Source organism: Gracilinanus agilis, chromosome 6 (genome assembly GCF_016433145.1).
Source record: "Gracilinanus agilis isolate LMUSP501 chromosome 6, AgileGrace, whole genome shotgun sequence".
In the NCBI taxonomy this organism is placed as follows: Eukaryota; Metazoa; Chordata; class Mammalia; order Didelphimorphia; family Didelphidae; genus Gracilinanus; species Gracilinanus agilis.
This window is the reverse complement of record NC_058135.1, coordinates 127,277,469-127,303,203: the sequence shown is the minus strand read 5'-3', so window position 1 is coordinate 127,303,203 and position 25,735 is coordinate 127,277,469. Positions and strand designations below refer to the sequence as shown.

At 40.5% G+C, this 25,735-nt stretch overlaps 1 protein-coding gene across 1 annotated transcript in view; it reads right to left on the bottom strand.

Annotated features, from left to right (window-relative positions):
* The window catches only part of LOC123252345 (zinc finger protein 827-like), a 58,559-nt gene extending 52,299 nt beyond the window's left edge, over positions 1–6,260 (bottom strand). The window contains exon 1 of the mRNA XM_044681699.1: positions 5,201–6,260. Coding sequence (XP_044537634.1) covers positions 5,201–6,260 — 1,060 coding nt within the window. The remainder of the gene's footprint in view (positions 1–5,200) is intronic.
* Positions 6,261–25,735: the final 19,475 nt, after the last annotated feature.

The following is a 25,735-nucleotide window of genomic DNA, read 5'->3' as shown; positions in this document are numbered from 1 at the left end:
AGAGAGAGAGAGAGAGAGAGAGAGAGAGAGAGAGAGAGAGAGAGAGAGAGAGAGAGAGAGGGAGGGAGTTTCAACTACTGAGTTGAATCAAATCTATACCTAAGGCTTCCCCACAAATTCTACTTCATTTGAGATATCGAGGCTGAACAAAATGGAGAAAAGGAGAACAAGAACAGTCCCTCCCCTCCCCTCCTCTGACCTGCTCATATTTACTGTGACCCATGGCCAAAGGGGGTGGCCATTCTCTTGCTACCATCTTATATCTCTGCTCTATGATGATGAGTAACTAGAAATTAAACGTGTTCGGGTCTACTGCTTGACCAGCTGATGTTCTACCAAGTGGAAAAAAAAGGGGGAGCTTGCTTTCCCAGAAAATACCAGAAACACTCTTTCTTGTTATTCTAGGTAAATGATTGGAAGCAGGCATCAGATGGTTTGAAATCACTAAACAAATAAATCACACTCTCATTTACACTACAATGAAGAAAGTTTCAGTTCAGACTATGTCTATGCAGGCAAGGCAAAAGAGAAAACTAAGCAATTTATTATCAAGTGTTCATTATTATTTATTTTCATTTCATCTATTTTATGTTCTTTATATACTATATCATTTTTATATAATATTTTATGTATGTTATCTTTATATTGTTGTATTTACATTATTTTGTATATATTTTATTTATATTATATGATTTTATTTACATTTTAAATTATTTAATTTATTATTATTATTATTATCATCATCATCATCAAGTTGCCCTTATTTTCTTTCTCCAGCAATCTTTTCCTAAGTTTTCTAACAAAGATGCTCCCTCAGATCCCTTACAAAGGACTAGCATAAAAAGTAACAGATGCACGGCAAAGTAGCAGAAAGATCCCTCCATAGTCAGGGTTGGAGGCCCATGATCCAAATCCTGATGGCTTATTGCTTACCTATTTACTAATCTTAGGGGCAGCTAGGTGGTGCAGTGGAGAGAGAGCAGGGTCCTGGAGTCAAGAGCTCTCCTCTTCCAGAATTCAAATCTGGCCTCAGACACGTATTAGCTATGTGTGTGACTCTGGACAAGTCCCTTAACCCTCTTTGTCTCAGTTTCCTTATCTGTAAAATGAGATGGAGAGGGAAATGGCTAACCGCTCCATCATCTTTGCCCAGAAAACCCTGAATAGAGTCACAAAGGGTCAGACACAAGTGAAATGACTGAATAAAAAAACAAATATTACTAACTTGAGGCAAGTCACCTCATTCAAAGAAGTTTCCTCAGCAGAAAAATGTGAGGATAGACCAAAGATGGCCTCCAGAGATTCTTTCCAGCTCTAAGTCCAAGAGCCTATGATCTCTCCTGGTATGCCAATATTTTAATGACTTTGCCAATAGGACTCTTGAATAAAAATTCAATTTAGAATAGGGGAATTGGAAAAGTGAGGGATGAATAAGAAAAATCAGCTGTTTGGGTGCCATGGAGATCCAGGCTAAAAGCCTCCTTCTCTCCATTTTCAGCTGGAGAATTGAGAATTCTTTTTTCTTAATTCTTTTTAATTAAATGTTTTTTTTTAAGATTTTAACATTGAACATCAACACAACCAACTAAATTTGGCTAGTGAGTGCATCCATCCAATTTAAATTAATTCATTTCAAAGCATAAAAATACGATAACAATTTTTCAGGCATCCCCTGGAAGACCTGGAGAATTCTTTTGATTAATTTTTTTCTTTGTCAGAGGGGAAAAAAGCCTGGATTCAATTTTTAAAAAACAGATTTTCTATCAATCTTTCATGTTAAAATTCACTCACATGCCTGCTGGACTGCTGGCATGGCCAATGTATATAAAAACGAAAAGGACAAATCCTTTGGCTATGGCTATTTCTTGTACAGTTAAAGCAAGATCAAGAAGGGGGGAAAAAAGGAGAAAGAGAGAGAGTAAAGGAAAGAAAGCAGATCTGCACTCAGAAGGCCTGCTTGTGACACCTTTTTGTCATCCTGAGGCAGAGTGATTCATTTGAGTCTTGGTGTGAGGAACTGCTATTTTAATAGTTTCTGTTTATTCTGAGGCAGCTCAGTGGTACAGTGGATAGAGTACTGGGCTTAGAGTTAGGAGGACATGAGTTTAAATGTAGCCTTAGACACTTACTCACTGGGTGACCCTGGGCAAGTCACTTAGCTTCTGTTTGCCTCAATTTCCTCACCCATCAAATGAGAGTAATAAGGGCATCTGTCTCCCAGTAGTGAGGACCAAATGAGATAATGATTGTGAAGTGTCTGTATGTAGTAAGGAATATATAAATATTAGCTATTAGTATTCCCTCTGAAGCCACTTTTAAACTTCCAACACGAGGCATCCATTAGCATCTTGAAGCAGAGTATATGGCATTCAGAGCTCTTTTGTAAACCTTTGGCAAACTGGAGTTTCTTATAACCAAAAGGCAGTTTTTCTGTGTAAGTCTGGAATTCTGATATAAATCCTATCTGCCTACTGTATTCAGAAAATAGAAAACAGGGGTACATCCAGCCCCTAACTTCTCTATATAAATACTTGTTATTATTATTATATTAGCCCTTGGAGCCCCAGTTTCCACATCTGTAAAATGGAACCAATAACCCATGGCATACCTGCTTCAGAGAATTGTTGTGAGGTTTAAATGAGAATGGAGAATGCTTTGCCAAGTTTAAAGAGCTAGATGATATCAGCTAATAGTAGTAGCAAAAGTAACAGCCGAAATGGTTTTTCTAGCCTCCTTCTTTCTAATTAATCACTTTCAGTCCAACTGTTGATTACTCAGAGGATGAATCCAGTATGAAAGACTATCTATCAGAGCCAGCTAGATGATTCAGTGGCTAATGCATTGGAGTAGGATAGGATCTGAAGGAAGGAAGACCTGAGTTCAAATCTTGCCTCTGATACTAGCCATGCCACCCTAGGCAAGTCACTTAAACCTCTATTTGGCTCAGTTTTTTTTTTATGTGTAAATTGGGTATAACAGCAACCCACTTCTCAGGGGTTTTATGAGAATCAAGTGAGATAATATCTGTAAAATGTTTTGTAAGTCATATTTTTATCATTTAGATTTACTGCTTTCCTTTCTGGCTTGCCTAACTTTTCTTATCCGCCCCATCACCCCAATCATAGATTTAAAATTGGAAGGGGCTTTAGAGGCCACTGAGTCCAACCTCCTAACTTTACAGATGAGAAAACTGAGGCCCAGAGAGGTTAAGTCATTTGTCCACAGTCACAGAGAGAACATGGCAGGACCAGGATTCACACTCAAGACTTATGACTCTAAGTTCAGGGCTCTTTCTCCTGTGCCACCACCTTATTTTGTCAGACAGCAGATAAGAAAAGAGTGGGGGAATGAACTGAAATCCATTAATCTCAGGTGCGGTTACCTAAGGATTAAACAAACACCAATTTGGAAAGCTTCTTTAAGGCCATAAAAAACCCCTCCTAAAAGTCCATCTGTCTATTTCTCTTCTCTCCTCATTGGGGTAGAACCGTACTGGTACTGCAATTTCGAAAATGAGTACAAAGCAGCACATAGCAAAAGAGTTGTTTAAGTGGGAGCTACAGTGAACGTAATGAATATGGTAAGCATTGGTTAGGAAGAATCATTCATCATTCTTTTGAATAACCCACATAAACGATTCCTCCAAATCACCAAAAGGAGGCTGGACACATGAAAGGATGGCTCTTACGAATGATGAAGATACAGATGTGTCCCACTTCCTTTTCCAGTTTGGCAGAATAGCCTTGACCAAAAGGCAAACTAGCCAAGAAGCTTAAGTCCTATATATACTTCCATGGAAACTCAAGTATACAAGTCATGCCATTTATAAACAAAACCAGAAAGGAGACGATCTTACCACCCTGACGTTACGCCAATGATTCAACTTCTCCTTTAAATGAATGATATTCTAGACCAATGAGACATGGCTTTTCCAAAGACCAAAACCTGCATTGTGAATTTTCCATATGAAACTCCTTTTAGGAAAGCTAGCTAGAAAGAGAGAAGGCTATTTGGGGGGTTAGGAAGACATGGTTTCAAGCCCTATCTCTGTCATACACTAGCTATGTGATCATGGGCAAAATCAATTAGCCTCCTAGTGTCCCGGGCAGCCTCTGAGACTGTAAATTACAGATGAGTTACAGAAGATGACTTTCAACTTTGATGGAGGGGGTTCCCACACTGGATTGGCCTATCCTTGCCCTGATAACTTAGAGATCTGGGGCATGGAGAAGATAGTCAGAGAAAGAGAAAAGGAGAGACAGAGAGACAGTAAGGTAGACAATAAAAGAGATGGAGAGAGAAACTGAGACAAAAAAGAAAAGGAGAATGAGAGAGAATGCTACACAGAGAGACATACATAAAGAGATAGAGACAAAGAGAAAGAAAAAAGACAGAGAGAGAAAGAAAGAAAGAAAAAGAGAGAGGGGGAGGGAGGAAGGAAGGAAAGAGGAAAGGAATGAAGGGAGGAAGGGAGGGAGGGAGGAAGGAAGAAAAGAGACAGAGAGAGAGAGAGAGAGACAGAGAGAGAGAGAGAGAGAGAGAGAGAGAGAGAGAGAGAGAGAGAAACCTTTAGGCAGGGTATTTATTCACTAATGATGGAAAACATCTAAAATCAGTTTCCTTTTTCTTAAGGAATTATATAGGAATGAAGTGAAACAGGTTCACATTCTGTAATGTAATGAAAAGTGGAAACATAATAGTAGTATATACTGTGGCAAATTAGGCCAGAGCAAGGAGCTGATTATACAAAAGTCCATTTGTGATGAAGGCAGCAGGATGCAGAGTTCTCCCTTGTCCAATATTTCAAAAGCCCTGGTTTTCACATGTTCAGTGATGCCACACGCTCCCTGACAGGAATCCTTTGATCTTCCCCATTAAATATATTTTGTATGGACCTAGCCTGAACTTAGTGAGGAAAAAAAATTCATTTGTTTGAAGGGGGGAGGAGGGTTGCATTGTAGAGCTCAAAGATGTTTCATTACCTCTCAAATATGGAACCATTTCTGAAGGCTTTGTTTGACATAGACACGAAAAGCCACCATCCTGTTTATTTAAAGTGTTTTGCTTTCCTTTTTTTTGTTTGTTTATTTTTTTGCCTCTACCCAAGACCAAAAGGGTATACAATGAATAGAACTTGAGGGAAACTGACAAGCAAACCCAGACATCTTTAGAAGGATGGCTAAAATGAAAGGTTCCTTACCTGGATTGGTGGGTTTGGAAACCCTTCCTTTGGGTACAGGGAGCAACAATAACTCCAAGGACTGGGGTGGGGTTCCTTTTTCTTGTTTTTTCTCCAAAGGCTGAGGTGGCGAAGGATCTTCAGGCACCAGTGAAGACTTCTCGGCCAGAAGACTCCCAGCAGCTCTTGCAGCGACCTCTTTCAGAAGAGCTGCTGAGGAAGTCATAGAAGCCAGAGAGAGAAAAGAGCTGGCAGGAGGAGGGTGCTCCTGCCCAGGGGTCAAACTTCTCTCACTCACTTTCTTGGATAAAGCTGCCAAAGTAGAACTGGCGGACTGGGAGCTGAACGGTGAGGGAAAGGATTCAAAGCGCATCGTCTCCTCAGTCCGTGTGAGAGATTTGTCCTGGAGAACGGCATTGGCTGCTGCTTTCAACTTGAGGATGGCTGAATCAGGGGACAAGCCACAGGTGGTGGTTGAGTTTGGCAGCCATTTGCCTTGATTCCATATAAAGCGGTTACCAGCAATGTATTGGTCATTCTGCTCTTGCTTCTCAGCCAGCTTCCTGGCGAGAACACTTAGCTGCTGGGCATGATGAGATGGTGGAGAAAAGGAGAGATTTGAGCCAAGGTTGACTGGAGATTCCACCCGGCCATTGGCGGTGACTGTGGCATCAAGCTTGAGAGAACCAGCCTCCAACAACCTCCTCAGATTGCTGCTCAGTGGCTTGTTTGAACCAGGGGGGTCATCATCACACAAAGAAGACACGCCAGGAGAAAGGTGATCTTGACACTGTAATGGGTCTCGGAGGGCCTCACTTTCCAGAGCTATCAGCTCCAAGGTATTGCTACTGGGGGTTGCACTTCCCAAGGAAGTGTCTGGGGAAGTAGATTGCTCTTGGATTCTGTCCTCAAGAGACAACTTATAGTTCTCCTGGACTTCTCCATAGGATGCTTCTGATGGGGTCTCTGAAGAGTTTCCAAACCAATGTTCTTCTTCACTAAGTTCGCCTTCGGCATCTTCCTGTCTACTACCATCTGGAGGAATGAAGAATACCAAGTTTACTTCCAATGAGCAAGACATGTCTTAAGGCATTCAAAACAAGTTGTTAATATGCATCACAGTCTTCCCTTCCACCCAAGAACCAACTGTGATCCAGGAAATCGTTAACAAGATGGCTATATCATGAATAAGTCCAATTTAACAAGTATTTATTGAGTATCTGCTAAGGTATTCAAGCATTGTTCTAGGTGTTAGGTGCCTAGAATACCATAAAAATCAACTGACTATCCTTTGGCTCTACTCATAATCTGTTTGACTCTCAAGATCCAGATTCCCTTGGCACCACTCTTCTTGAAGTATTGACTTACCCCATTAGAATGGAAGATCTTTGAGGAAACACTTTTGTAATTCCAACACCTAGCATGGTGCCTGTCCCTCAGTATGGCCTTAATTAATAATAGTTTCCTTCCTTCCTTCCTTCCTTCCTTCCTTCCTTCCTTCCTTCCTTCCTTCCTTCCTTCCTCTTTCTCTTTGTTTGTTTGTTTGTTTCTTTCTTTCTTTCTCTCTCCCCTCTCTCTGTCTCTCTCTGTTTTCCTTCCATTCATTATCATGAAACCATTTCTTCTTCTTGCAAGAGTTTACATTTTTCTAGGAAGATGCAAAACATATTACCAAGTAATTTCAACTGAGAAGGAATACAAAGGAGAAGAGGAGATTGGGGAGGGAAGAAAGGACATTAGGAAAGACTTCATGTAGAAGGTGGCACCTGAGCTGAGGGTTAAGTGGAACCAGGGATTCTACAAGATGGTGTAAAGGAAGGAGTACATTCCAGGAATGGTAGATGGCCTCTGCAAAGATGGATATCAAGGTCAGAGGATAGCAAATAGGCCAGTTTAGCTGCAATGTATAATACCTAAAGGGCAGTAATATGAAACAAATGTGGAAAGGTAGGTGGTTGATTCCATCACATGCATTTATGCCAAGGAGGTCAAAGCCAGAAAGATCCTACATATATCAAAATATTATCAGCAGTGTTTATGATAGCTTGAAACTAAGGACTGAACAAATTGTGATATATGAAAATAGATGATTATCATTACACTAAGAGAAATAATTTATTGAGGAATTCAGAAACCATGAGAAGAGCTGTATGAACTACTGCTGAGTAAAGAAGGCAAGGGGAAGCTAGATGGCACAGTGGATAAAGCACTGGGCTTGGAATTAAGAAGACTCATCTTCCTTGAGTTCAAGTCTGGCCTTGGGCAAATCACTTAATCCTATTTACTTCAGTTCCTCATTTATAAAATGAGTTGTAGAAGAAAATGGCAAACCACTACAATATCTTTGCCAAGAAAACTCCAAAATGGTGTCCTGAAGAGTCAGACGGGATTGAAAGGACCCAACAACAACAAAGAAGGCAGAACCATAATACTCCAGATGATGACTAAAATAGTGTAAATGAAAAAAAATAGTGAAATAATGAAAATGATAGTGAACTAAGATCAAAGGCTTGGCCGATATTGATTTCGAGTACTTCATTACTTTGGGTCGAGAAGTAGAGAACAATTGGCACCAAATTTTGAACATGGGGGCTGCTACATTAATAAATGTTGATAAAGTTTTTTCTTGATGACAAGGGAGGTTTATACAGGGAGAAAGGAGAGGGAAAGTCTGGGCCATAACAAATAAAATTTTTTTAAAAAGACAATGCTAAAACCAAAGGGTTGTTAGTTTCTTTACATAAATTATACTTTCCTCTAGTTTAAAAAGAAAAAAGAAAAGCGGGCCCCTTGTGGAAGGTCTTAACAGTTAGGCTGAGGAGGATTTACTCTCAGAAACAACAATAAACCACATGAAATTTCTGGAGTAGAGAAGTGGTCAGACCTGCATCTTAGGAATATCAAATATTCAGTAATATGGAATAGTGAAAGCATAAAGCATTCTCATATCCCACTATAATTTTCAATCCATCTTAATGTCATCTTGGAATAAATTTAAATGGAAAGTAGATAGTTTCAGGAGAAGGAAGAAAATGGCAAGGAAATAAATGAATGATGACACTTATTGTATAGAAAGCGTTCTTGGTAAACTTTGAGGTGTTTTATGATTATGAGCTCTGAAGTTGGTGATGATGAAGGAACCTTGCTCAAAGTAAGAATGATGCTTTTACTTTCATTTCAATATTAAAGAGGCAGCCCATAGTGGAAATAGCTCTGAGAGTCAGAAGACCTAGTTTCAAGTCCCAGTTCAGCTACTAAGTGACCTTATATGGCCTTGGACAAGTTAGAGGATCATAGATTGAGAGCTAGGAAGGACTCTGGAGATCATCTAGCCCATCCCGTCATCTTACAGAGGAAGAACCTGAGCCAAGCCCCAAAAGGTCAAGTGATTTGCTCAAGTCAGACTGTCAATGAACCTGATCTGCTCAGCTGTAGAATGAGAACGCCACCCCAAGATCTGGCTCACATGTATCTCAGTGTTGCTGCGAGGAGATGACAGAGTACACATCAAAGATTCTCAAAAATTCATGCAAATGTAAAGAAATTGTGTTGTAATCATCATTCAGGGGATCACATAAAGTCAGAGTGGGAAGGATCCTTAGAAACAAAATGTTAGTCCTCGAAAGAAGGTTAGAATATAGACTGTTAGAGCTAGAAGACAGACCTGAAAACATAAAATATTAAAACATAAAATTCTGGGGCTCGATCTCACCTTAGCACCTAGATTTCTGACCTAGAAGAGATCTCATTCAACTCCAAGGAAAAGGAATACAAGCCATAGATTACTTCAAGTAACTTGGCAAATAACATCTCCATAGTTATTCATGATGATTTTCCCACGGTCCCCCAAATGGGCACTTAATAGCTGCGTGGCCACAGGCAAGCACTAAACTTTTTTGCGCCTCAGTCTCCTCATCTGTAAAATGAATGTGTTGGATTTGATGACTTCTACAATCCTTTCCAGTTCAAAATCTATGATCCTATATAGAAATATTATAGAAAGTTACAAGTCATTGCCCGTTCATAGCACAAAATTTCTCTTCAGTTATTTTCATATCCATTCAATCCTCCATTGGACCTTATTTGCTATATAACATGATGTTTCTTTTTCGAATAGCTAGGATTAGTAACGCATGAGCTACAAACTAATGCATTGATCTCCCATGCTATTTAGAGAAGAAATGCCACATATGACAAATTCTTTCACTAGGGTAAAGTTCTGCAACTATTCCCTGAGATCCTTTATTAAGTTATAAAGGAAATGTAAAATATCAAATGGAATTTGGGGGGGGGGAGGCAAATAGAATTAAATTTTCTATTAAAGAAAAAAGCCTGGGTTCTTATGATTCACCACAAATCTCCCTCTTTTTACTTGATTTCAACATACTTAATGCTTTCTGAAATTTGTGGCTACTCTGCTCATCTTCACAGTGCTTTCTCGGAAAGAGTGCTCATGCTGAAGAGAGGAGTCAAGAAGAATTAAACACACACACACACACACACACACACACACACACACACACACACAGAGGCTAATTTTGGATTACTTAGAAGACACCTTCCTTGATTTTGGATGGAATCTCTCATCCTTTGGGAGAATCACAGGAAGTGATTCTATAAATAGATAGAGGAGGAAAATGACTTAAAAATCAATATGCTGTTTTTGGTAGGAATGTTTGGGTGCTTATTGGGAAGTTGATTGTCATCCTTCACACCCAAGGAGTACCAAAATGGTGTGACTATGTCAGGTTCAAGGCAGAATGTGTCCTGCTGTGGCTGATAGGGCCAGTAGGAGCTCTACCACAGATCAGGCACAAATAGCCCATATGGACATTTGGGATGGAGCTATCTCCAAATCTGCACACCTCAACATTTCTTCTGAGACACTGCAATTCTGCTTTGTTCGTAAAGCATAGCACCCTCTTCGACGGAGACACACCGTGCCAGGTGATCCTGGGAAGTACTGGTTATGTCAAATGCAAGATATGATTAATATTATCAAATAGAGTAGTAGTGAGAGAGCATGGCTTCTGCACTGAGTGATTCTTTTCTCTAACCTAGTTTTAATACTTTTCAATTAAGTCAATGTTCACTCTCAAGATAAAGATGAAAAATGGAGGACAACTACCTGAACCGGGCATCACATCGATTTATAGCTCACACCTTAATATATTCCAGGGGCCTCTGGAGCCAAAACACACTGATACATGGAGAAAAACAGAGTGTCCATGGAGGCACAGAATGTTAGAGCTGGAAGGAATTTAGAATGCAACTAATCCAATCTTTTTATTAAATGGATGAAGAAACTGAGACCTAGAGAGGATGTATCTTACCCCAGGACACAGAAGTAGTTATAGACAGAACTAAAAAGAGCCCCCATCTCCTGACTCCTTATCTGGAGCTCTTCCTAACAGCTCTTAATGCTTTCTCAGCAAAAACTGGACACAAGGTGGCTACCATTGCCCATTTGCTAGATTTCTTTCTTCTCAAACCATAGGCCAGTCTGAGGACTGCTTCAGAAAAGCAATCAGCAGCCTTTTGATTTACTTTTTAAACCCTTACCTTCCATCTTAAAATCAATACTGTGTATTGGTTACAAGGCAAAAAGAGAGGAAAAGGTTAGGCAATTGGGGATTAAGTGACTTGCCCAGGATCACACAGTTAGGAAGTATCTGAGGCCACATTTGAAGCCAAGACCTCCCATTTCTAGGCCTAGCTCTCAATTCTCTGAGCCATCTAGCTGCCCTATGGCCTTTTGACTTTAAATGAAATTGGCAACTATAGCCACAATTACCTCCTTTATTTCATTTTCATCTCAATAATCACAGATTATTTAAAAGGTATTTCCAGATGAATCGATTTATCTCCAGTCCTAGTGCATCAGGGGATGGAGGACCCAGAAAGCTCTGTCTCTTAAGTGTAACCAGGTAGCAAATCAGCAAATTGCAAAGAATTTTTACAAGTTGGAAAGCCAATGCCTATGATAAGGAGAGTAAAGCAAATAGCTGGGAAATCTAACAGTGTAGACAAAGAATCTGAACCACACTCACACACCCACACAGATCAACTTTGGTCCCATGGTTTATTTCACCTGAAATCTCTAAATAATCATTAATTCTCCACTTCTCAACTCAGTGCTGACATAACCACAGGCATCATAGGACTTAAGAGCTGGAAGGAACTTTCTTCATATCATGGGAACATAGGTCTGACCTAGAAGTCATTTAACCCAGCCTCCTCCTTTTCCAGGTGAGAAAAAGGGCATCAAGAAAAGGTAAGTCACTTGCACAAGGTCATACAAATGGTAACCAGTAGGCTCGGACACACCCTCAAGTGGGTTGATTACAAGGAAAATCAAATGCATACTTTTTTTTTTACTCATAATGCTCTATTAATAGCCTTTCCAAAGATGCTTGCTACTGAAATTGAGGTTATTCAAGTGATAAACCACAAAATAATTTTAATGCATGGCCTAGAAAGAACAAGTACAGAAACCTGAGAAGAAACAGATCTGAAATTATTTTGGTATCACCTGGGATCAAATGAAAGGTGACCAGAAGCTTTCAGAGGAACCATGACAAGAGAGTAGTGATATTCAGAGGTGAGGGGAGGGGAAATCATGAAAATGCCAACTGCCCTTTTGCTTTACAAAGCTGAGGCAACAAGAATTTTGTCCTGCAAAATGTTATTGTCGTTTCTCCTGCTCTGCTCATCTTTATTTTTACCAGAAATCTCACTAAAGAGGCAGGTCTTTATAGGCTGAGGTACATGAGCAGAGTAATGGCTCAGTTTACACTAGAGTTGGAATGGTACTGTCTTAGCAGGTTCCCAATACTACCGCCAGCACCTTTCACTTCAACTCAATTCGTTTTTAAAGTACTTTTTTAAAAAGGGGGAAAAAAAACCACCAGTCTCTCATCAGGAATCTCAAAGCAAAGCATTCCTGCAGTCCAGAAGATTAATTTGCTTGACACCACAAACTTTAGAACAAACAAGGTTTGACATTTGACTCTCTTTCAAAATCTGAAATGCCCATGGGCAGCAAGACACCTCCATTTTCCTGTCTGTCAACCAGCAAGGAATCATCACACTTCATCATACAACACAGCAGATAAAACAGCCCAGGAAATGTTTCACATGGCAGGACAACCCTGGGCTTCACGGTTTTCTTAACTAAAGCTTCCCGAGAAAACCTGTAAATAGCCAATGTAAATAATTGCAAATGCATTATTTTTAAACTCAAGGAGAAAAAAATTATAGAAGGAAAAAAGATATGATTTCCATTGCTAATTTTACAACCCGAATCTGTCTTGGACTGTCAGATTCTTATGAATCCTTGTCAATTTCCTACCACAGTATGGTATAAAAATCAGGAGCCAAAAGAATTGAGAATGGAGGCGGTGCAATTACAGAACATGGGGGAAAATGCTGGGTAAATATTGTTTCCACATAGTTGATATTTCTCCTTTGGGGAAAAAATAACAACGAAAAAGTCCACTACCCAACACATTTATTTATAATTCAGTTCTCAAAGTAGTAACTCAGAAACTTGAGACTGACAGCTCTTGCTCCATTCTCAGAAGAGAAAGCCGATTGCTTTTTCATGTTGCAACTTCCTTTATGGTTGACAGCCTCAATCAGCTGGAGGACAGCTATACATTTCAGATGACTAACATACGACTCGGAGCATTCTGGTCCAGGAGAGAGAGGAACTCATGGTTTTCCCTGACAAATCAAAAGTGAAAACAGAGAGAGAGAGAGAGAGAGAGAGAGAGAGAGAGAGAGAGAGAGAGAGAGAGAGAGAGAGAGAGAGAGAGAGAGACTGGCCATTTATGTCCTATCCCTCCACAAACCCACACATCATTTCCATCATCTGAGCCAGATTCAGAATTCATTATGGAGGCAACTAGGTAGCATGGTGGATAGAGAGCCAGGCCTGGAGACGGGAGGTCCTGTGTTCAAATGTGACCTCAAACACTTTCTAATTGTGTGACCCTGCAAGTCACTTAACTCTTATTGCTAACCCCTTGCTATTTTTCTGCCTTAGAACTGAGACAAAGACAGAAGATAAGAGTTTTTAAAAAGTTATAAAGAGAAAGCATGCCTTCAGAGAAGTAGGAACAATCCTAATAATAGATAGCATTTATATGATATTTTAAGTTTCAAAAAGTACAAATATTATTTCATTTTATCCTTATAACAATTCTGGGAGATAAGTGCTATCATTATCCATATTTCATAGTTTAGGAAATTGAGACTGAGAGAGATTAAATAAACTTGCCTAGAGCCACACAGCTGGTAAGTATCAGAGGCTATATTTGAACTCGGATCTTCCTGCTTCTGGATCTGATGCTCCATTTCACTCGAACGTGCCACCTAACTGCCTAATGGTTTGTAAAACAGATACATACGGTGTTGATAGAAGGCAGGCCAAGGAACCATCCTATAACCTTCCAGTGTTCGATCTCCACCTTTTTCATTTTTGTCTGACACTTCTTAACTGAGTTATTAATTTCCCTTCTTAGTAGTCAATCACCACCAGAATCCTTGGTACGCCAGCCTTCCCACCTAACAAGCCGAGATCTTACTTGCCCATGTTCTGCTATCAACCTGTTGTGATCAAGCAAGCCAGCTCGATATCTGGCTGTTGTTGCACACGTACAGATAACAGCTTATGATAGTACTTTAACAACAGAATTAATTTTTACAAAATTTGCTGAGATGTGAAGGGTTTCAGTGAGGCTGGAACTCTTCAAGATGAAAACAAATTAGGTCCCCTTCCCCAAGGAAAGAGTGAGGAAAACAAAAAGGGAAATAAGTTAGTAAAACATATTAAACTACACTTAATTTAAAATTAACTTAGTAAAACAATGACTCCATTTCTCTGCTATATTGTAAACTCCTTGAGAACAGCAACTATATAACTTAATGTAATATAACATGCAGGGCAGCTACAAGGTTCAGTGGATAAAATGCTGGAGTCAGAAAGAACTCATCTTCATGAGTTCAAATCTGGCTTCAGACACTTATTAGCTGTGTGACCCTGGACAAGTCACTTAACCCCACTCAGTTTCCACATCTATAAAATAAGCTAGGGAAGAAAATGGCAAACCATTCCAGTAATCTCTACCAAGAAAGCCCCAAATGGTCATGAAGAGTTGGACAGGACTGAACACCAACAATATAACATAGTATATATAATCTGTACAATACCTAGCTCTGTTTTGCATATAGTAATGACTCTATAAGGACCTAATCAAAGTTTTTTAAAAAATTAATTTAATTGCTTAACTTAATGGTTTCCAATAACTGAGTCAAATATTACTTCTTGCAAGGGGACCTCTCACACACACACACACACACACACACACACACACACACACACACACACAAGCATCTTCTCTAGTTCTTAGCTAACAAACAACAACTGAAATTTAAATAGTACTTTAAAGTTTGCAAAGCTTATTATGATATTAGCTCACCTGAAATTCAAGTTTAAGGAGTACTGAGTAGTATTATTGCTATTATCCGGGTAGTATTATTTTTGGATATTATTCTTCTTATTCCCATTTTATAGCTAATATCATCACCACTTCACAGATGAGAAAACTGAGGCTCAGAGAGACTCAGCTGTCCATAATCACATAGCTAATCACTCTCAGAAGGAAGATTAGAGCCCAGATCTTCTAGACTCCTGACTCCTGGCCTAGCCGACATTCTAACCCCATCTGACACCAAAAGAACAGGTTGGCTTAATGGAACTTTCAGACAGTAATTCTTTAAGGAGAATCTTTAAAACCAAAGCCCTTGCCTGTCTTCTGACAGTACGTCTGCCCCGGGTACCCAAGATGACCCAATAAAGCCTGGATTTTCAAGCACCTTGGGCTTTTCCCTACGACATCTTTTGTGAAAGGGGATTTTTGGCACTTCTTGTATTGAAACACCCAAACAATCTGGAGGCGGAACTAGAGCTAAGATGGACAGTTTCTTTGATTGAGTCAGACTTCTAATCCCTAAAAAGTAGCACAACAGCCCCGACAGACTCATTAAGTGATTCCACATAATAAATAAGCAAACATACCTTCTGCGACTGAATAAACAATGTAGCACAGATAGATACGTATTACTATTTTCAAATGTGTGTAGATGTTATGGCAATCAATAAAATATGCTATCATAGGATCGTTGCTCTACAAGTTGGAAGAGGAAAAGGGAATAGGTACTTATTAAGTGCCTATTGTTTGCCAGGATCTAAGTGCTAAACACTTCACAAATGTTATTTCATTTGATTCTTACAACAACTCTGGGAGATAGGTGCTATTGTGCCCATTTTACCGTGAGGTAACTGAGGCAGACAGAAGTGAAATGACTTGTCCAAGAGCACACACCTAGTAATGCTAAAGCTGGATTTGAACTCGGGTCTTCCTGGCTCCAGATCCATCGTTTTTTTTCTGTTGTTCCAACTAGCTAAAGAAGAGACCTTCACGGTTCTCTAGTTCCAACCTCTCTTACAGATGAGGAAACTGAGGTGCAGAGAAATCAGGTAATTAGTCAGTGTGGGAAACAGAACCCGAACACAGATGACCTAACCTCTGAGAAAAAGCTCTTCCCACTGTATTATGTAAATTCGTAGCAATCTTTTGGACATTACATAGTTTCTTGATCAATGGATGCTAACAGCACAAGGATGAGTATGTCTAGTCTGAATTTTCTGGACGTTAAATAAGGGTTTTCCAGATTAGAAATGGGCAAAAACCACTGGTTTAACTCATTACCTTAAGGCTTAAATGAAAACAAAACAAAACTTAATTGTCTTTGAATTCCTTAGTTTTGAACTTGATAGAACTTATTTTTTTAATTCTATTTTAAGGTCAAAATCGAGCCTTTCTCTGCACTCTCTGAGCCATCAAGTTGAAGGACCCCCCCCCCGCAAAGTGGCCCATTTTAACACAGGAGCTTCATTAGCACATCCTCCAAGCTAGCACCCAGTATACTCTACCTGAAACCAAGAGGCTTTTCATGCTCTTTGGGTTCCAGCCACCATCTCAGGTATGCAAGTACTTCCATTACAATCTGCTCCACAGTTCAGAGTCACAGTCTTAGGTGGCATGCTGAGGCTAGAGATTACTGAAACATCAATGCCCCTAGACGCACCCAGTCGCAGCCAGTGCTGCCAGGGAAGACGATAAAAACCGCTAGTTATTTAAAACTGCCAGGGTCGTCAAGACAACCAAATTTCTGTCACCTATCCAGTTGGGAAAAAGGTGCCATCAGGGCACTGAAGCTAGATAAAAGTATTTCAGTCAAAGGCAAATGTAACATCAGGCTGAGATGGGAGGAAAAGCATCACCTAAGAAAGGATGCCTCTGCGGTAAGCCCTGTCCCACCGCACACCAATGTTTGCGTGTTAAAAATGTGAAAGCCTCTAATTAGAGTCAAAGTAACAAACTTAAAACAGGCTGCCCTCTTCATAATAGCAACTTGCCAATATTGGCTAAGAAATTCTTAATATCATCATAATAAACATTTATCTAGATCCTTTAGGTTTGCAAAGCACCTTCCATGTGTCATTTCAAGAGATCCTAACAACCCTCTGAGTTGAGGACTTTTAATATCCCCATTTTCCAGGTGGGAAAACTGAGGATGACAGAGGTTAGGGGACTTGCTCAGGCCACACAACTAGTTAAGTATCTCAGGCAGAATTGCCAACATTGGCTAAGAAATTCTTAGTATAATAATAAACATTTATTTTTTTTTAAAACCCTTACCTTCCGTCTTGGAGTCAATACTGTGTATTGGCTCCAAGGCAGAAGAGTGGTAAGGGCTAGGCAATGGGGGTCAAGTGACTTGCCCAGGGTCACACAGCTGGGAAGTGTCTGAGGCCAGATTTGAACCCAGGACCTCCCATCTCTAGGCCTGGCTCTCAATCCACTGAGCTACCCAGCTGCTCCCAATAATAAACATTTATATAGATCCTTAAAGTTTGCAAAGCACTTTCCATGTGTTGTTTCAAGAGATCCTAACAACCCTCTGAAGTAAGGACTTTTAATATCCTCATTTTCTAGGTGGGGAAACTGAGGATGATAGAGGTTAGGAGACTTGCTCAGGTCACACAGCTAGTTAAGTATCTCAGGCAGAATCCAGACTCAGAACTTCTTGATTCCATTGGACCAAGACAATGGGGGAAGTTGAAGAGAAGAGAAGATCTCGGGGGAGGGATACAATAACTGTTTTCAGGTAGATGAAAAAAGGATTAGACTTGTTCTGCATCTCCTCGACAGGAAGAATTGGGAGCAACATGTGGACATTGCAGAGACAAGACTGTGGCTTAAGGTAAAGACATTTTTCCTACCAACTTGAGCTACATTTGCCAAAGTGGAATGGGCTGACTTAGAGAGTAACAGGATCCCCCTCTCCCAAGGTTTTCAGGCAAAGACTGGGCGGACGCAGACCAGATGTCATAAGGAGGATTCTCGTTCATGTCTCTAGATTGGCCTTGATGGCCTGGGAGGTCCCTTCGGACGTAAGAGAATCTGCGGTATTGTGGGAAGATGACAGTGAGACACGATGGACTAAGGTAGTCTGGCCAGAGCAATTCTAACAAATGATGTTCAGAAAGCCAAAAGCTCATGGTGCCTTTCTCTAAAATATTCGCCATGTTACATGGGAGCTAAGTCCAACATCCCCCTGAAAGCAGACACGGGTATCATTCCTATATTCCCTACCCCCTGAGAGGAAAATTGAGGCACAAAGGGATTTGCTAAGGTCATTGAAAGAATCTTCAGATCATGAAAGATAATTCAAATGCCCCAGTACACTGATGCTTCATTGACCCAGCATCTGTGGGGAATGAGGTGTTCCAGATAAATGGATATTCCAGGCAACAAAAGCCTCCCCTTTTAACCTGCAAAACTTTTTTAAACCTCTGTTGATGGGAATTTTTCTAAAACGTATTACTGGTCTCTCCTCCCCCTCCTTTTTTTCATAATCTTGAACTGTACTATACAATTTAGCCCTCAATTATGTACCGTCTTGTATTTTTCTCTCTTTGTGTCTCATGTCTAAGTTATATCTCCCCAGCAAGATTGGATATTTAATAAAAATCACAGAATGTTCAAGTTGGAGTCTGAGAGCATCTCCTCCGTTTCCCCTCCAGATTTTTCCAGATAAAGAAAGGGAGGCCCTCAGACAACATCTCTACTGTCCAAGGCCAAGTAACTAAGCTTAGATTGGGAACCAGGGCTTCTGGCTAACTGTCCAAGATACTACTGTGCGAGTCTGCTCTTTCAAATTCCTTAGGGGCAGAAACCATGTCTTACACTTCTCCATAGGACATCCTGAAGAATGCTATGCATAAGGCTGATAATTCACTACATATTTGTTGCCTGGCCGGGCAATCCCAATGACGGGATGGGGAAAACTCTCTGAATTTGAAGTTAGGAAGCACAGTTTTCCTTCCTGGCTCTCTCATTTTCTAATGCTCACTGGCCTTTTCAAAGAAGGCAATTAAACTTTGTTCTATGCAACTCAGGGTCATCATTAGGAACATAAATTATTGTGTTCTGTTTTAGCAGAATGATGCCTTCCCTAGCTGCTGAGATATGTAGGCCTATTTGCTTCTATATTAAATGTCTCCAGACTGCTGTTCTTTGAGTTTTTGTTTTATATTGTTTTTTAGTCTTCCCCCTTGTAACTATGACTTTTCCCTTCTGTTAGTATATAGGCCTTTAGCAACCCCATCACTGCTTCTAATCTTCTGTGCGCCTGACAACCAGATAGCTCTGCCTCTTATGAAAGAAGTGTACGAGAATATAAGCTCCAAGGGAAGGCTTCAGGGCTCTCCAATCAGAAAGGGAAGTTTAGGCACACAAACTCAGTGACAAACATTTAAGGAGGGTGCCCAGGCTAGCCCTCTCTTTATTTCCCAAAGGCGTCAGTCCTCTGGAATTTTACTTCATCCCTTTTCTCCCCCCTTAGATAGCAAGTTCCTCAAGGGTAGGGACCCTCTTTTCCTTTGTCCTTTTTTAATTCTCAGCACTTGGTGCAGTGCTTGGACCATAGTAGGCACTTAAATGTTTATTGCTGACTTTTTTTTCCCTCTTGGCTGCTTGGGGCCTTGTTTTCATACTTCACATTCTTAGGTGAAATGTACTGTACAATGTTCTATGGACTAGAGACCACACTGTCAATCAACACAATTCATTGGGTACAGTAAGAACTGTACCCAGACAGCACTGTGCTTGCTGCTAATGGGCTACAGTCCCTTTCCTGTCTGGAGACTTAGAGCTTAGCTATTCCTGAGATTCATGTCTGTACTTTAAGCAAACCCCTACGTAAGAGAAAAGATTTTTTTTTCTAAGCAAGATGTCAGACGAAGGAGACTTTCTAATCCTAAAATGGCTGTGAAGACTCCGTCACCCCACTCTCTTCCCTTTCAAAGAAAAAAATCCTTGCTAAAATAATAATCTATTCTCTCTGATTGAGGCAGAATGAAGAGCCAAGTAGCCTTTTTTTTATGACTCCTTCCACACCACCACCACCGATTTTGATATCGAAAACCATTTTGCATGAGATCACATGGATAATCTATACCAAACTACTTACTGTAGGGAGGGAAGGAGAGAATTTGGAACTCAAAATATTAGAAAAATGTTTTTTAAAACTACTTTTACATGCAAATGAGAAAAGTAAAATGTTGAAAGATTTAAGATAACAATCAAATAATATATTCTGATTAAGAAATCAACAGTAAGAGATGGTTTAAAGGGTAACCTCGACATACCAAGTTGCCAAAAGGCCAGCCTAGGACCCAACGTCACACTGGTTAGGCTCTAGATTGATTTCTGCTCCCTCACCCATTCACTTGAAAGTACTGCCCTTCCATGTTGCGTACAGCACATAGGATCTGTCCCCTTAAGCAATCAGAAGTAAATTTACCATGGCTACCACATCGTTATCAGAAAAATTGTCTGCTAAGGTTGATAAATCGGTCGATTATCTGCTTCCTTGACTTTTATTTCTTCTTGTATAAATGTTTTCATCTCAACATCACCAACACCTGTTGCGGGCTCTACCATTCACTCTCAAACAACTCCAGTTTTCAGGAGCTCCTTAACAGACCCAAGCAGAACTTAAAAAGAAAAATCAAGGCAAGGACGACAACGACAACAACAGACTCGACAAGTCTACTCATCGAAGCTGTAGTCTAGGAAATGGTAGGGGGCTCAAGCTGCTGGCTGAAGCCAAAGCCCCCACATGCAAACACTGACGCTGTGTAATGAGACGTGTTAAGAGTCAGAAATAAACTGCCTGCCAAAGAAAAGCCACACACAGTAAGTCCTTTATTTACTAAAAATACATAAGGATGAGGAGAGGAAGTGGCCTTAGGGCAGCCGAGACTTAGCAAGGGAGCTTTTCTTGATTTTTGCTGAGGATTAAATGTTTAAGATTAAAATGGTATCCCAGCAGAAAGTACAGCTGGAATGGGCATCTTTCCTCCCTTACCAAGAACACTGATGAGGTCTGCCTCCTTGCTGGGCTCCTAGGGAAAAACACAGAACTGTCCGACTTTTCAGGACAGGTATCTCTCTGAAAAATAAAAATTCAAAGGCAATCTGAAAAATTCAAATCGAGAATGTCAATCTACTCACATTCCAGATCTTAGACCAAACCTGATCACAAGTAACCAAATGAACTTATTTGAGCGACTTCTCCTTTTATTTTTCTCTATATTAACCTCCTGGTAAAAATATTAATGAGGAATAAAAGACCTAAAGGTGGGCCACAAAATGAAGACCCTGGGTAATTCACGAGCCGGAATAATGATGCCTCTAAAATTATGAGCCTGACTGATTTCTCACATTTCTAGAGCCCTCTTCAACTAGCTATACTAGGAAGTCAGTTGAGATTTTAATCAGGGAGAAATTCAGTGGAGCTGGCCTTCAACAGTGACGCTCCAGCATTGTAGGCATTCTATTTCTCTGCGATGATAAGGATAAACAACTACGATAATAATTATAATGCAAATGGGTCCAGAATCAGAGCAGTGAGTGCCACAGTAGAAAGGCTTCTTTTTGGATAACTTATTTCACATAGTACAACACAGAAAAGAGAATTCCTGAAGAACTTTACACAGAAAAGTTTGGGGAGAGCTTTAGTTGGACAAGATGCTCTCCTGTTATTTACCAACCGGCTGACAAAGTAAACTACCAGAGAGACATGGCCCCCGAAAGACAACAGCTATGGCAATGTCTGTTTATTCTGCCTGCGGTACATTCATTTATACCACCTGATTATCTTATTTAAGTTCTTTCTCCCTTTCACAGCGTTTTGGAAGCACATAAACTGAATTTTTGTTTGAATATAAGCATGTTTCATTGAACATGAAGGTGGTTTTAATTAGGCAAACACTGGATTTGGAATCAGAAGTCCTGAGTTTGAATCCCAGATCTGTCACATATGATGGCCGAGGCGTGTGACTTTGGGGCAATGCTTAACCTCTGGGGTGCGAGTTTTCTCATCTGGAAGATGATGGGGTTGGGACTAGAAGCCCTGGATCCATATAATCTGAAGATAGATTTTGAAGATTTTACTGCTGAAGAATAAGAGGCAGCACGAATAGATCACAGAATTTACAATCAGAAAACAGAGGTTCAAGTCCTGCTTTGAGATCCCTAGTCCTTGGGGCTTCTGTTTACTCTTCTGTTATATGGGGATAATTATATTTGCATGCTTCCTTCTCAGTGTTTACAGGAAAAAAAAGAATATAAAGCACTATAGAAAGTGAATTCACCTAGAATATTGTATATAAACCCAGCTTATAGAGAAAGGTGCCACTGTATAGTAGAAAAGGCACTCAACCCAGAGGAGAAAGAAAAACCTGAGTTCAAATCCCCAGTTCTGACACGTACTTATTGTGGGAAGCAGCATAATTCAGTCATTTCTGTACTAGCTATGTGGAAGGCACAATTCTCTGGGCCTCTCTTTTCTCATCTATAAAATGGGGTTAACGTGCCCAGACTATTTGCCTTACAGAGTGCTTGTAGAGGAAGGTGCTTTAAAACTTTCATTGTTGTTTAGTGGATTAGTCATACCTAACTCTTCATGACCCCATTTGGGGTTTTCTTAAAAAGATACTGGAGTGGTTTGCCATTTCCTTCTCCAGCTCATTTTACAGATGAGAAATAGAGGCAAACAGAGTGAAGTGACTTGCTCAGGGTCAGTGCCTGAGCTAGTATGGGTCTGAGATCACATTCGAACTCAAGACCTCCCACCTCTAGGGCCATCTTTCAATCTCCTGAACCACCGAGATGCCCTTTTAAACCTTGAAATGTTATATAAATGTGACCTCATAATCCATATTATATTATGGAAAAGCAGCAAAGGATAGTGGATATATGTAGACTTGAGTTCGAGTCCTGTCTCTGACATCTGTTGACTAGGTAAGAATGGACAAGTCCCCAGTAGATAAGTTACTGACAAGTCACTGATCTGCAAAGCTGCCAGGGCTTTCTACAGAAAAAGTCTACCACATAAATGAAGTCATAAGTCTGGACTAACCATTTCCTCCTCCTCCTCTTCCCTCACCAAAAAAAAATTCAAGTAAGTAAAGTGAATATTTGCGGGAGTCAACAACGGGGAAGAATCCTGGTTTTAGAGCCCTAGATCTGAGAGACCCCCGTTTGGACACTTGCTTTGTATCTGCCCTTGGGGAGGTCACTTCCCCTGTTTCTTCTTTTCTAGAATGAAGAGGGTGATGATTGCCTACTTAGCCTGCCTACCTGTCCCACTTCCTGAGCTGTTGTAAGGGTTGCCGGTAGAATAGAAGCCACATTTTGAGATTCTGGTCACACCAGTCCATGCAACCAGGGACAAGTTACTTCAACATCTCTGGACCTCAGTTTCCTCATCAAGATGATCTTAGAAACAAGAAGAAGAACTTTCAATCCAATGATCCAGAGCCAAAAGAGAGTTTGTATTTTTTTAAAAGATAAGGAAAACCATCGTTAACATCAATTTCACCATACGATACAAATATTTCGATCTGGAAGACCTAAATCATGGCTCTAACTCTGGAAGGGGCCTCAGAAGCCATTGAGAAACAAAAGTCGAGGCGGGTGATCTCATTTGAAGCCACCTCCTTGTACTTAATTCTCTTTAGCGTCCACAAGGTGGTAAAGTAAGCTGAGTTCTCAGGCTCTAACGTGCACTCCATAAACATTTGCTGAATAGTTAGCAGGGAAGGTCAAGTTTAATTCCTATGTCTAATTGGCTTGGGTCTACTTTCCGACACTACAGGTATCCAACTTTCTAAGAAAACGCAATATACCGAGAACTCCAAGTTTATGGATTGTTACAAACAAGGGAATTCATTTGTTTTACGTTTCCTGAAGCCTCAAACTTAAGGACTCTTTAGCCTAGAGTAGTTTTAAATGGCAGGACCTCGCACTGATGGATCTTGCTGCCCAACTCTATTAAATGCTACACCTAGCCACATAAAAAAAAAGGGGAGGGAGCTCAGTTCTGATTACAGCATGTCATCTTGAGTCAAAGAAAGTTGGGCATAAGAAATTACAGTTTAGGCAGGGATGGAGGAAAGAAAGCCAGCAATGAGTGGCAAGAGATAAGAGACTAGATTTCAAAATGTTCTAACCAATCTCTGAATGACCCAACTTGATCTCATCCAGTCCTTTAACTAATGTTCAGTTCTTGACTTTGCGCACATATATACCATCATCCCTTCCGCATTGCATCTTTCCCCCTCGCAGTTTTGATATCGTGAGGGTCACATCAGAAATTAAATGGGACTTCCTTGGGAGTTTTGCGGCAGCCGCAGATGACACGTGAAAGCCAGCAGACAACCCAGAAAAAGCTTAGAATCTCAGAAATGCATCCTTAACCCAAGATCCACATTAAAGTACTATAAATACGCCATAGAAGAAAAAGAAAAAATTCAGACTTCTTTTCTGGTATAAAGAGTGGACCAAAAATGTTACTGGATTTTCCAGATGGTGCCAAGACCCAAAGCCCCTCATTGTGGAAGGGATAACTTTATATGCACACATACTTCTAGAGACATATGTGTGTATGTGCACATTATGTATGTATATGTATATGGAGTATACACTCATTCCCTAAGAAAATTGTGTAACTCCCATAGTTTCCAATATTCCTAGTATGCCATTAGCTTCAGGATTGCTCACTCAGACACACTATGGTGGGAAGAGCACTGGACTTTGTGTCTGAAGACTTGGAATTGAACCCTGGATCAGCTACTTACTGCCCAGGTGTCTGAGCAAGTAGCTTTCCCACTCAGGACCTCAGTGTCCTCATTTGTAAAAGAAGGGGTTGGATTCAAACTCTTTCTTTGACATCGATTTGCCTCGAGATCTAAATCCCAGGTGCCAGCTTACTACCGTGTGGGAACAATCTGGCAGAGTGGAGCGAATGCTGGACCTTGAGTCAAGAAACCCGAGTTCAAATATTATGTCTAACACTTAATGGTGAACTACTAGGATTCTGGGACAGCCAGGTGGTATGGTGGATAGAATGCCCAGCCTGGAGTCAGGAATACTCAGCTTCCTAAGTTCAAATCTGTCCTCAGAGATACTAGCTGAATCATCCTGGGCAAGTCACTTCACCTCATTTGTCTCAAGTTTCCTCACCTGTAAAATGAGCTGGAGAAGGAAATGGCAAAGCCCTCCAGTATCTCTATCAAGAAAACTCTAAAGGAGTCACAAAGAGTCAGACAGAACTGAAAATGACTAAGCAACATTGGGCAATAGGCAAGTAGCCCCACTTCTCGGAATCTCGTTTATCTCATTTGCAAAATGGGAATACTAATACGTGTATAATCCAACTCCCCACATTGTGAAGGATGTGGTTTTTAGACCTTTGTTAAACATTACAGGAATATGTCTTGTGATTCCTGAACACCCAACTTCAAAGAACACCTGGCTAGTTGAGGCTGGCCAATCTACAAAGACACCCCACAGATCTAGAAGTAAAAGCGTCTCCAGAAGCAATCTATTCCAACTCTGATTTTAGAGTTGAAGAAACTGAGGCAAAGGAGAATGAAAGGACCTGACCCAGGTCACATAGGTAATTGAGCTCTCCCTGGCAGGATTTGAACCAAAGTCCCTGGAATTCCAGAGCTTTCCACTTGTACCATGCTTAAGTTTGATTTTGTATGCTCCTACTGGAAAATAATATTTCTCATTGGAAAGTATAACTTTAGAAAAACAAAGGGCCAGCTAGGTAGCTCAGTGGACCAGCCCTGGAGATAGGAGGTCCTAGGCTCAAATATGGCCTCAGATACTTCCTAGCTGTGTGACCCTGGACAAGTCACTTAACCCCCATTGCCTAGCCTAGCCCTTACCACTCTTACTCTATGGAACTAATGCTCATCAATTCTAAGATAGAAGGTAAGAATATATTTTTTTTTAATGCAAACCAGTCTCTGATCAGTTTAGGTAGCTTAGGTCTGTGTTCTCAGATTTGATCATCCCTGCATAGTTAGAACATTGAGATCCTAGATAGTAGAGGAACAGGAAGCTA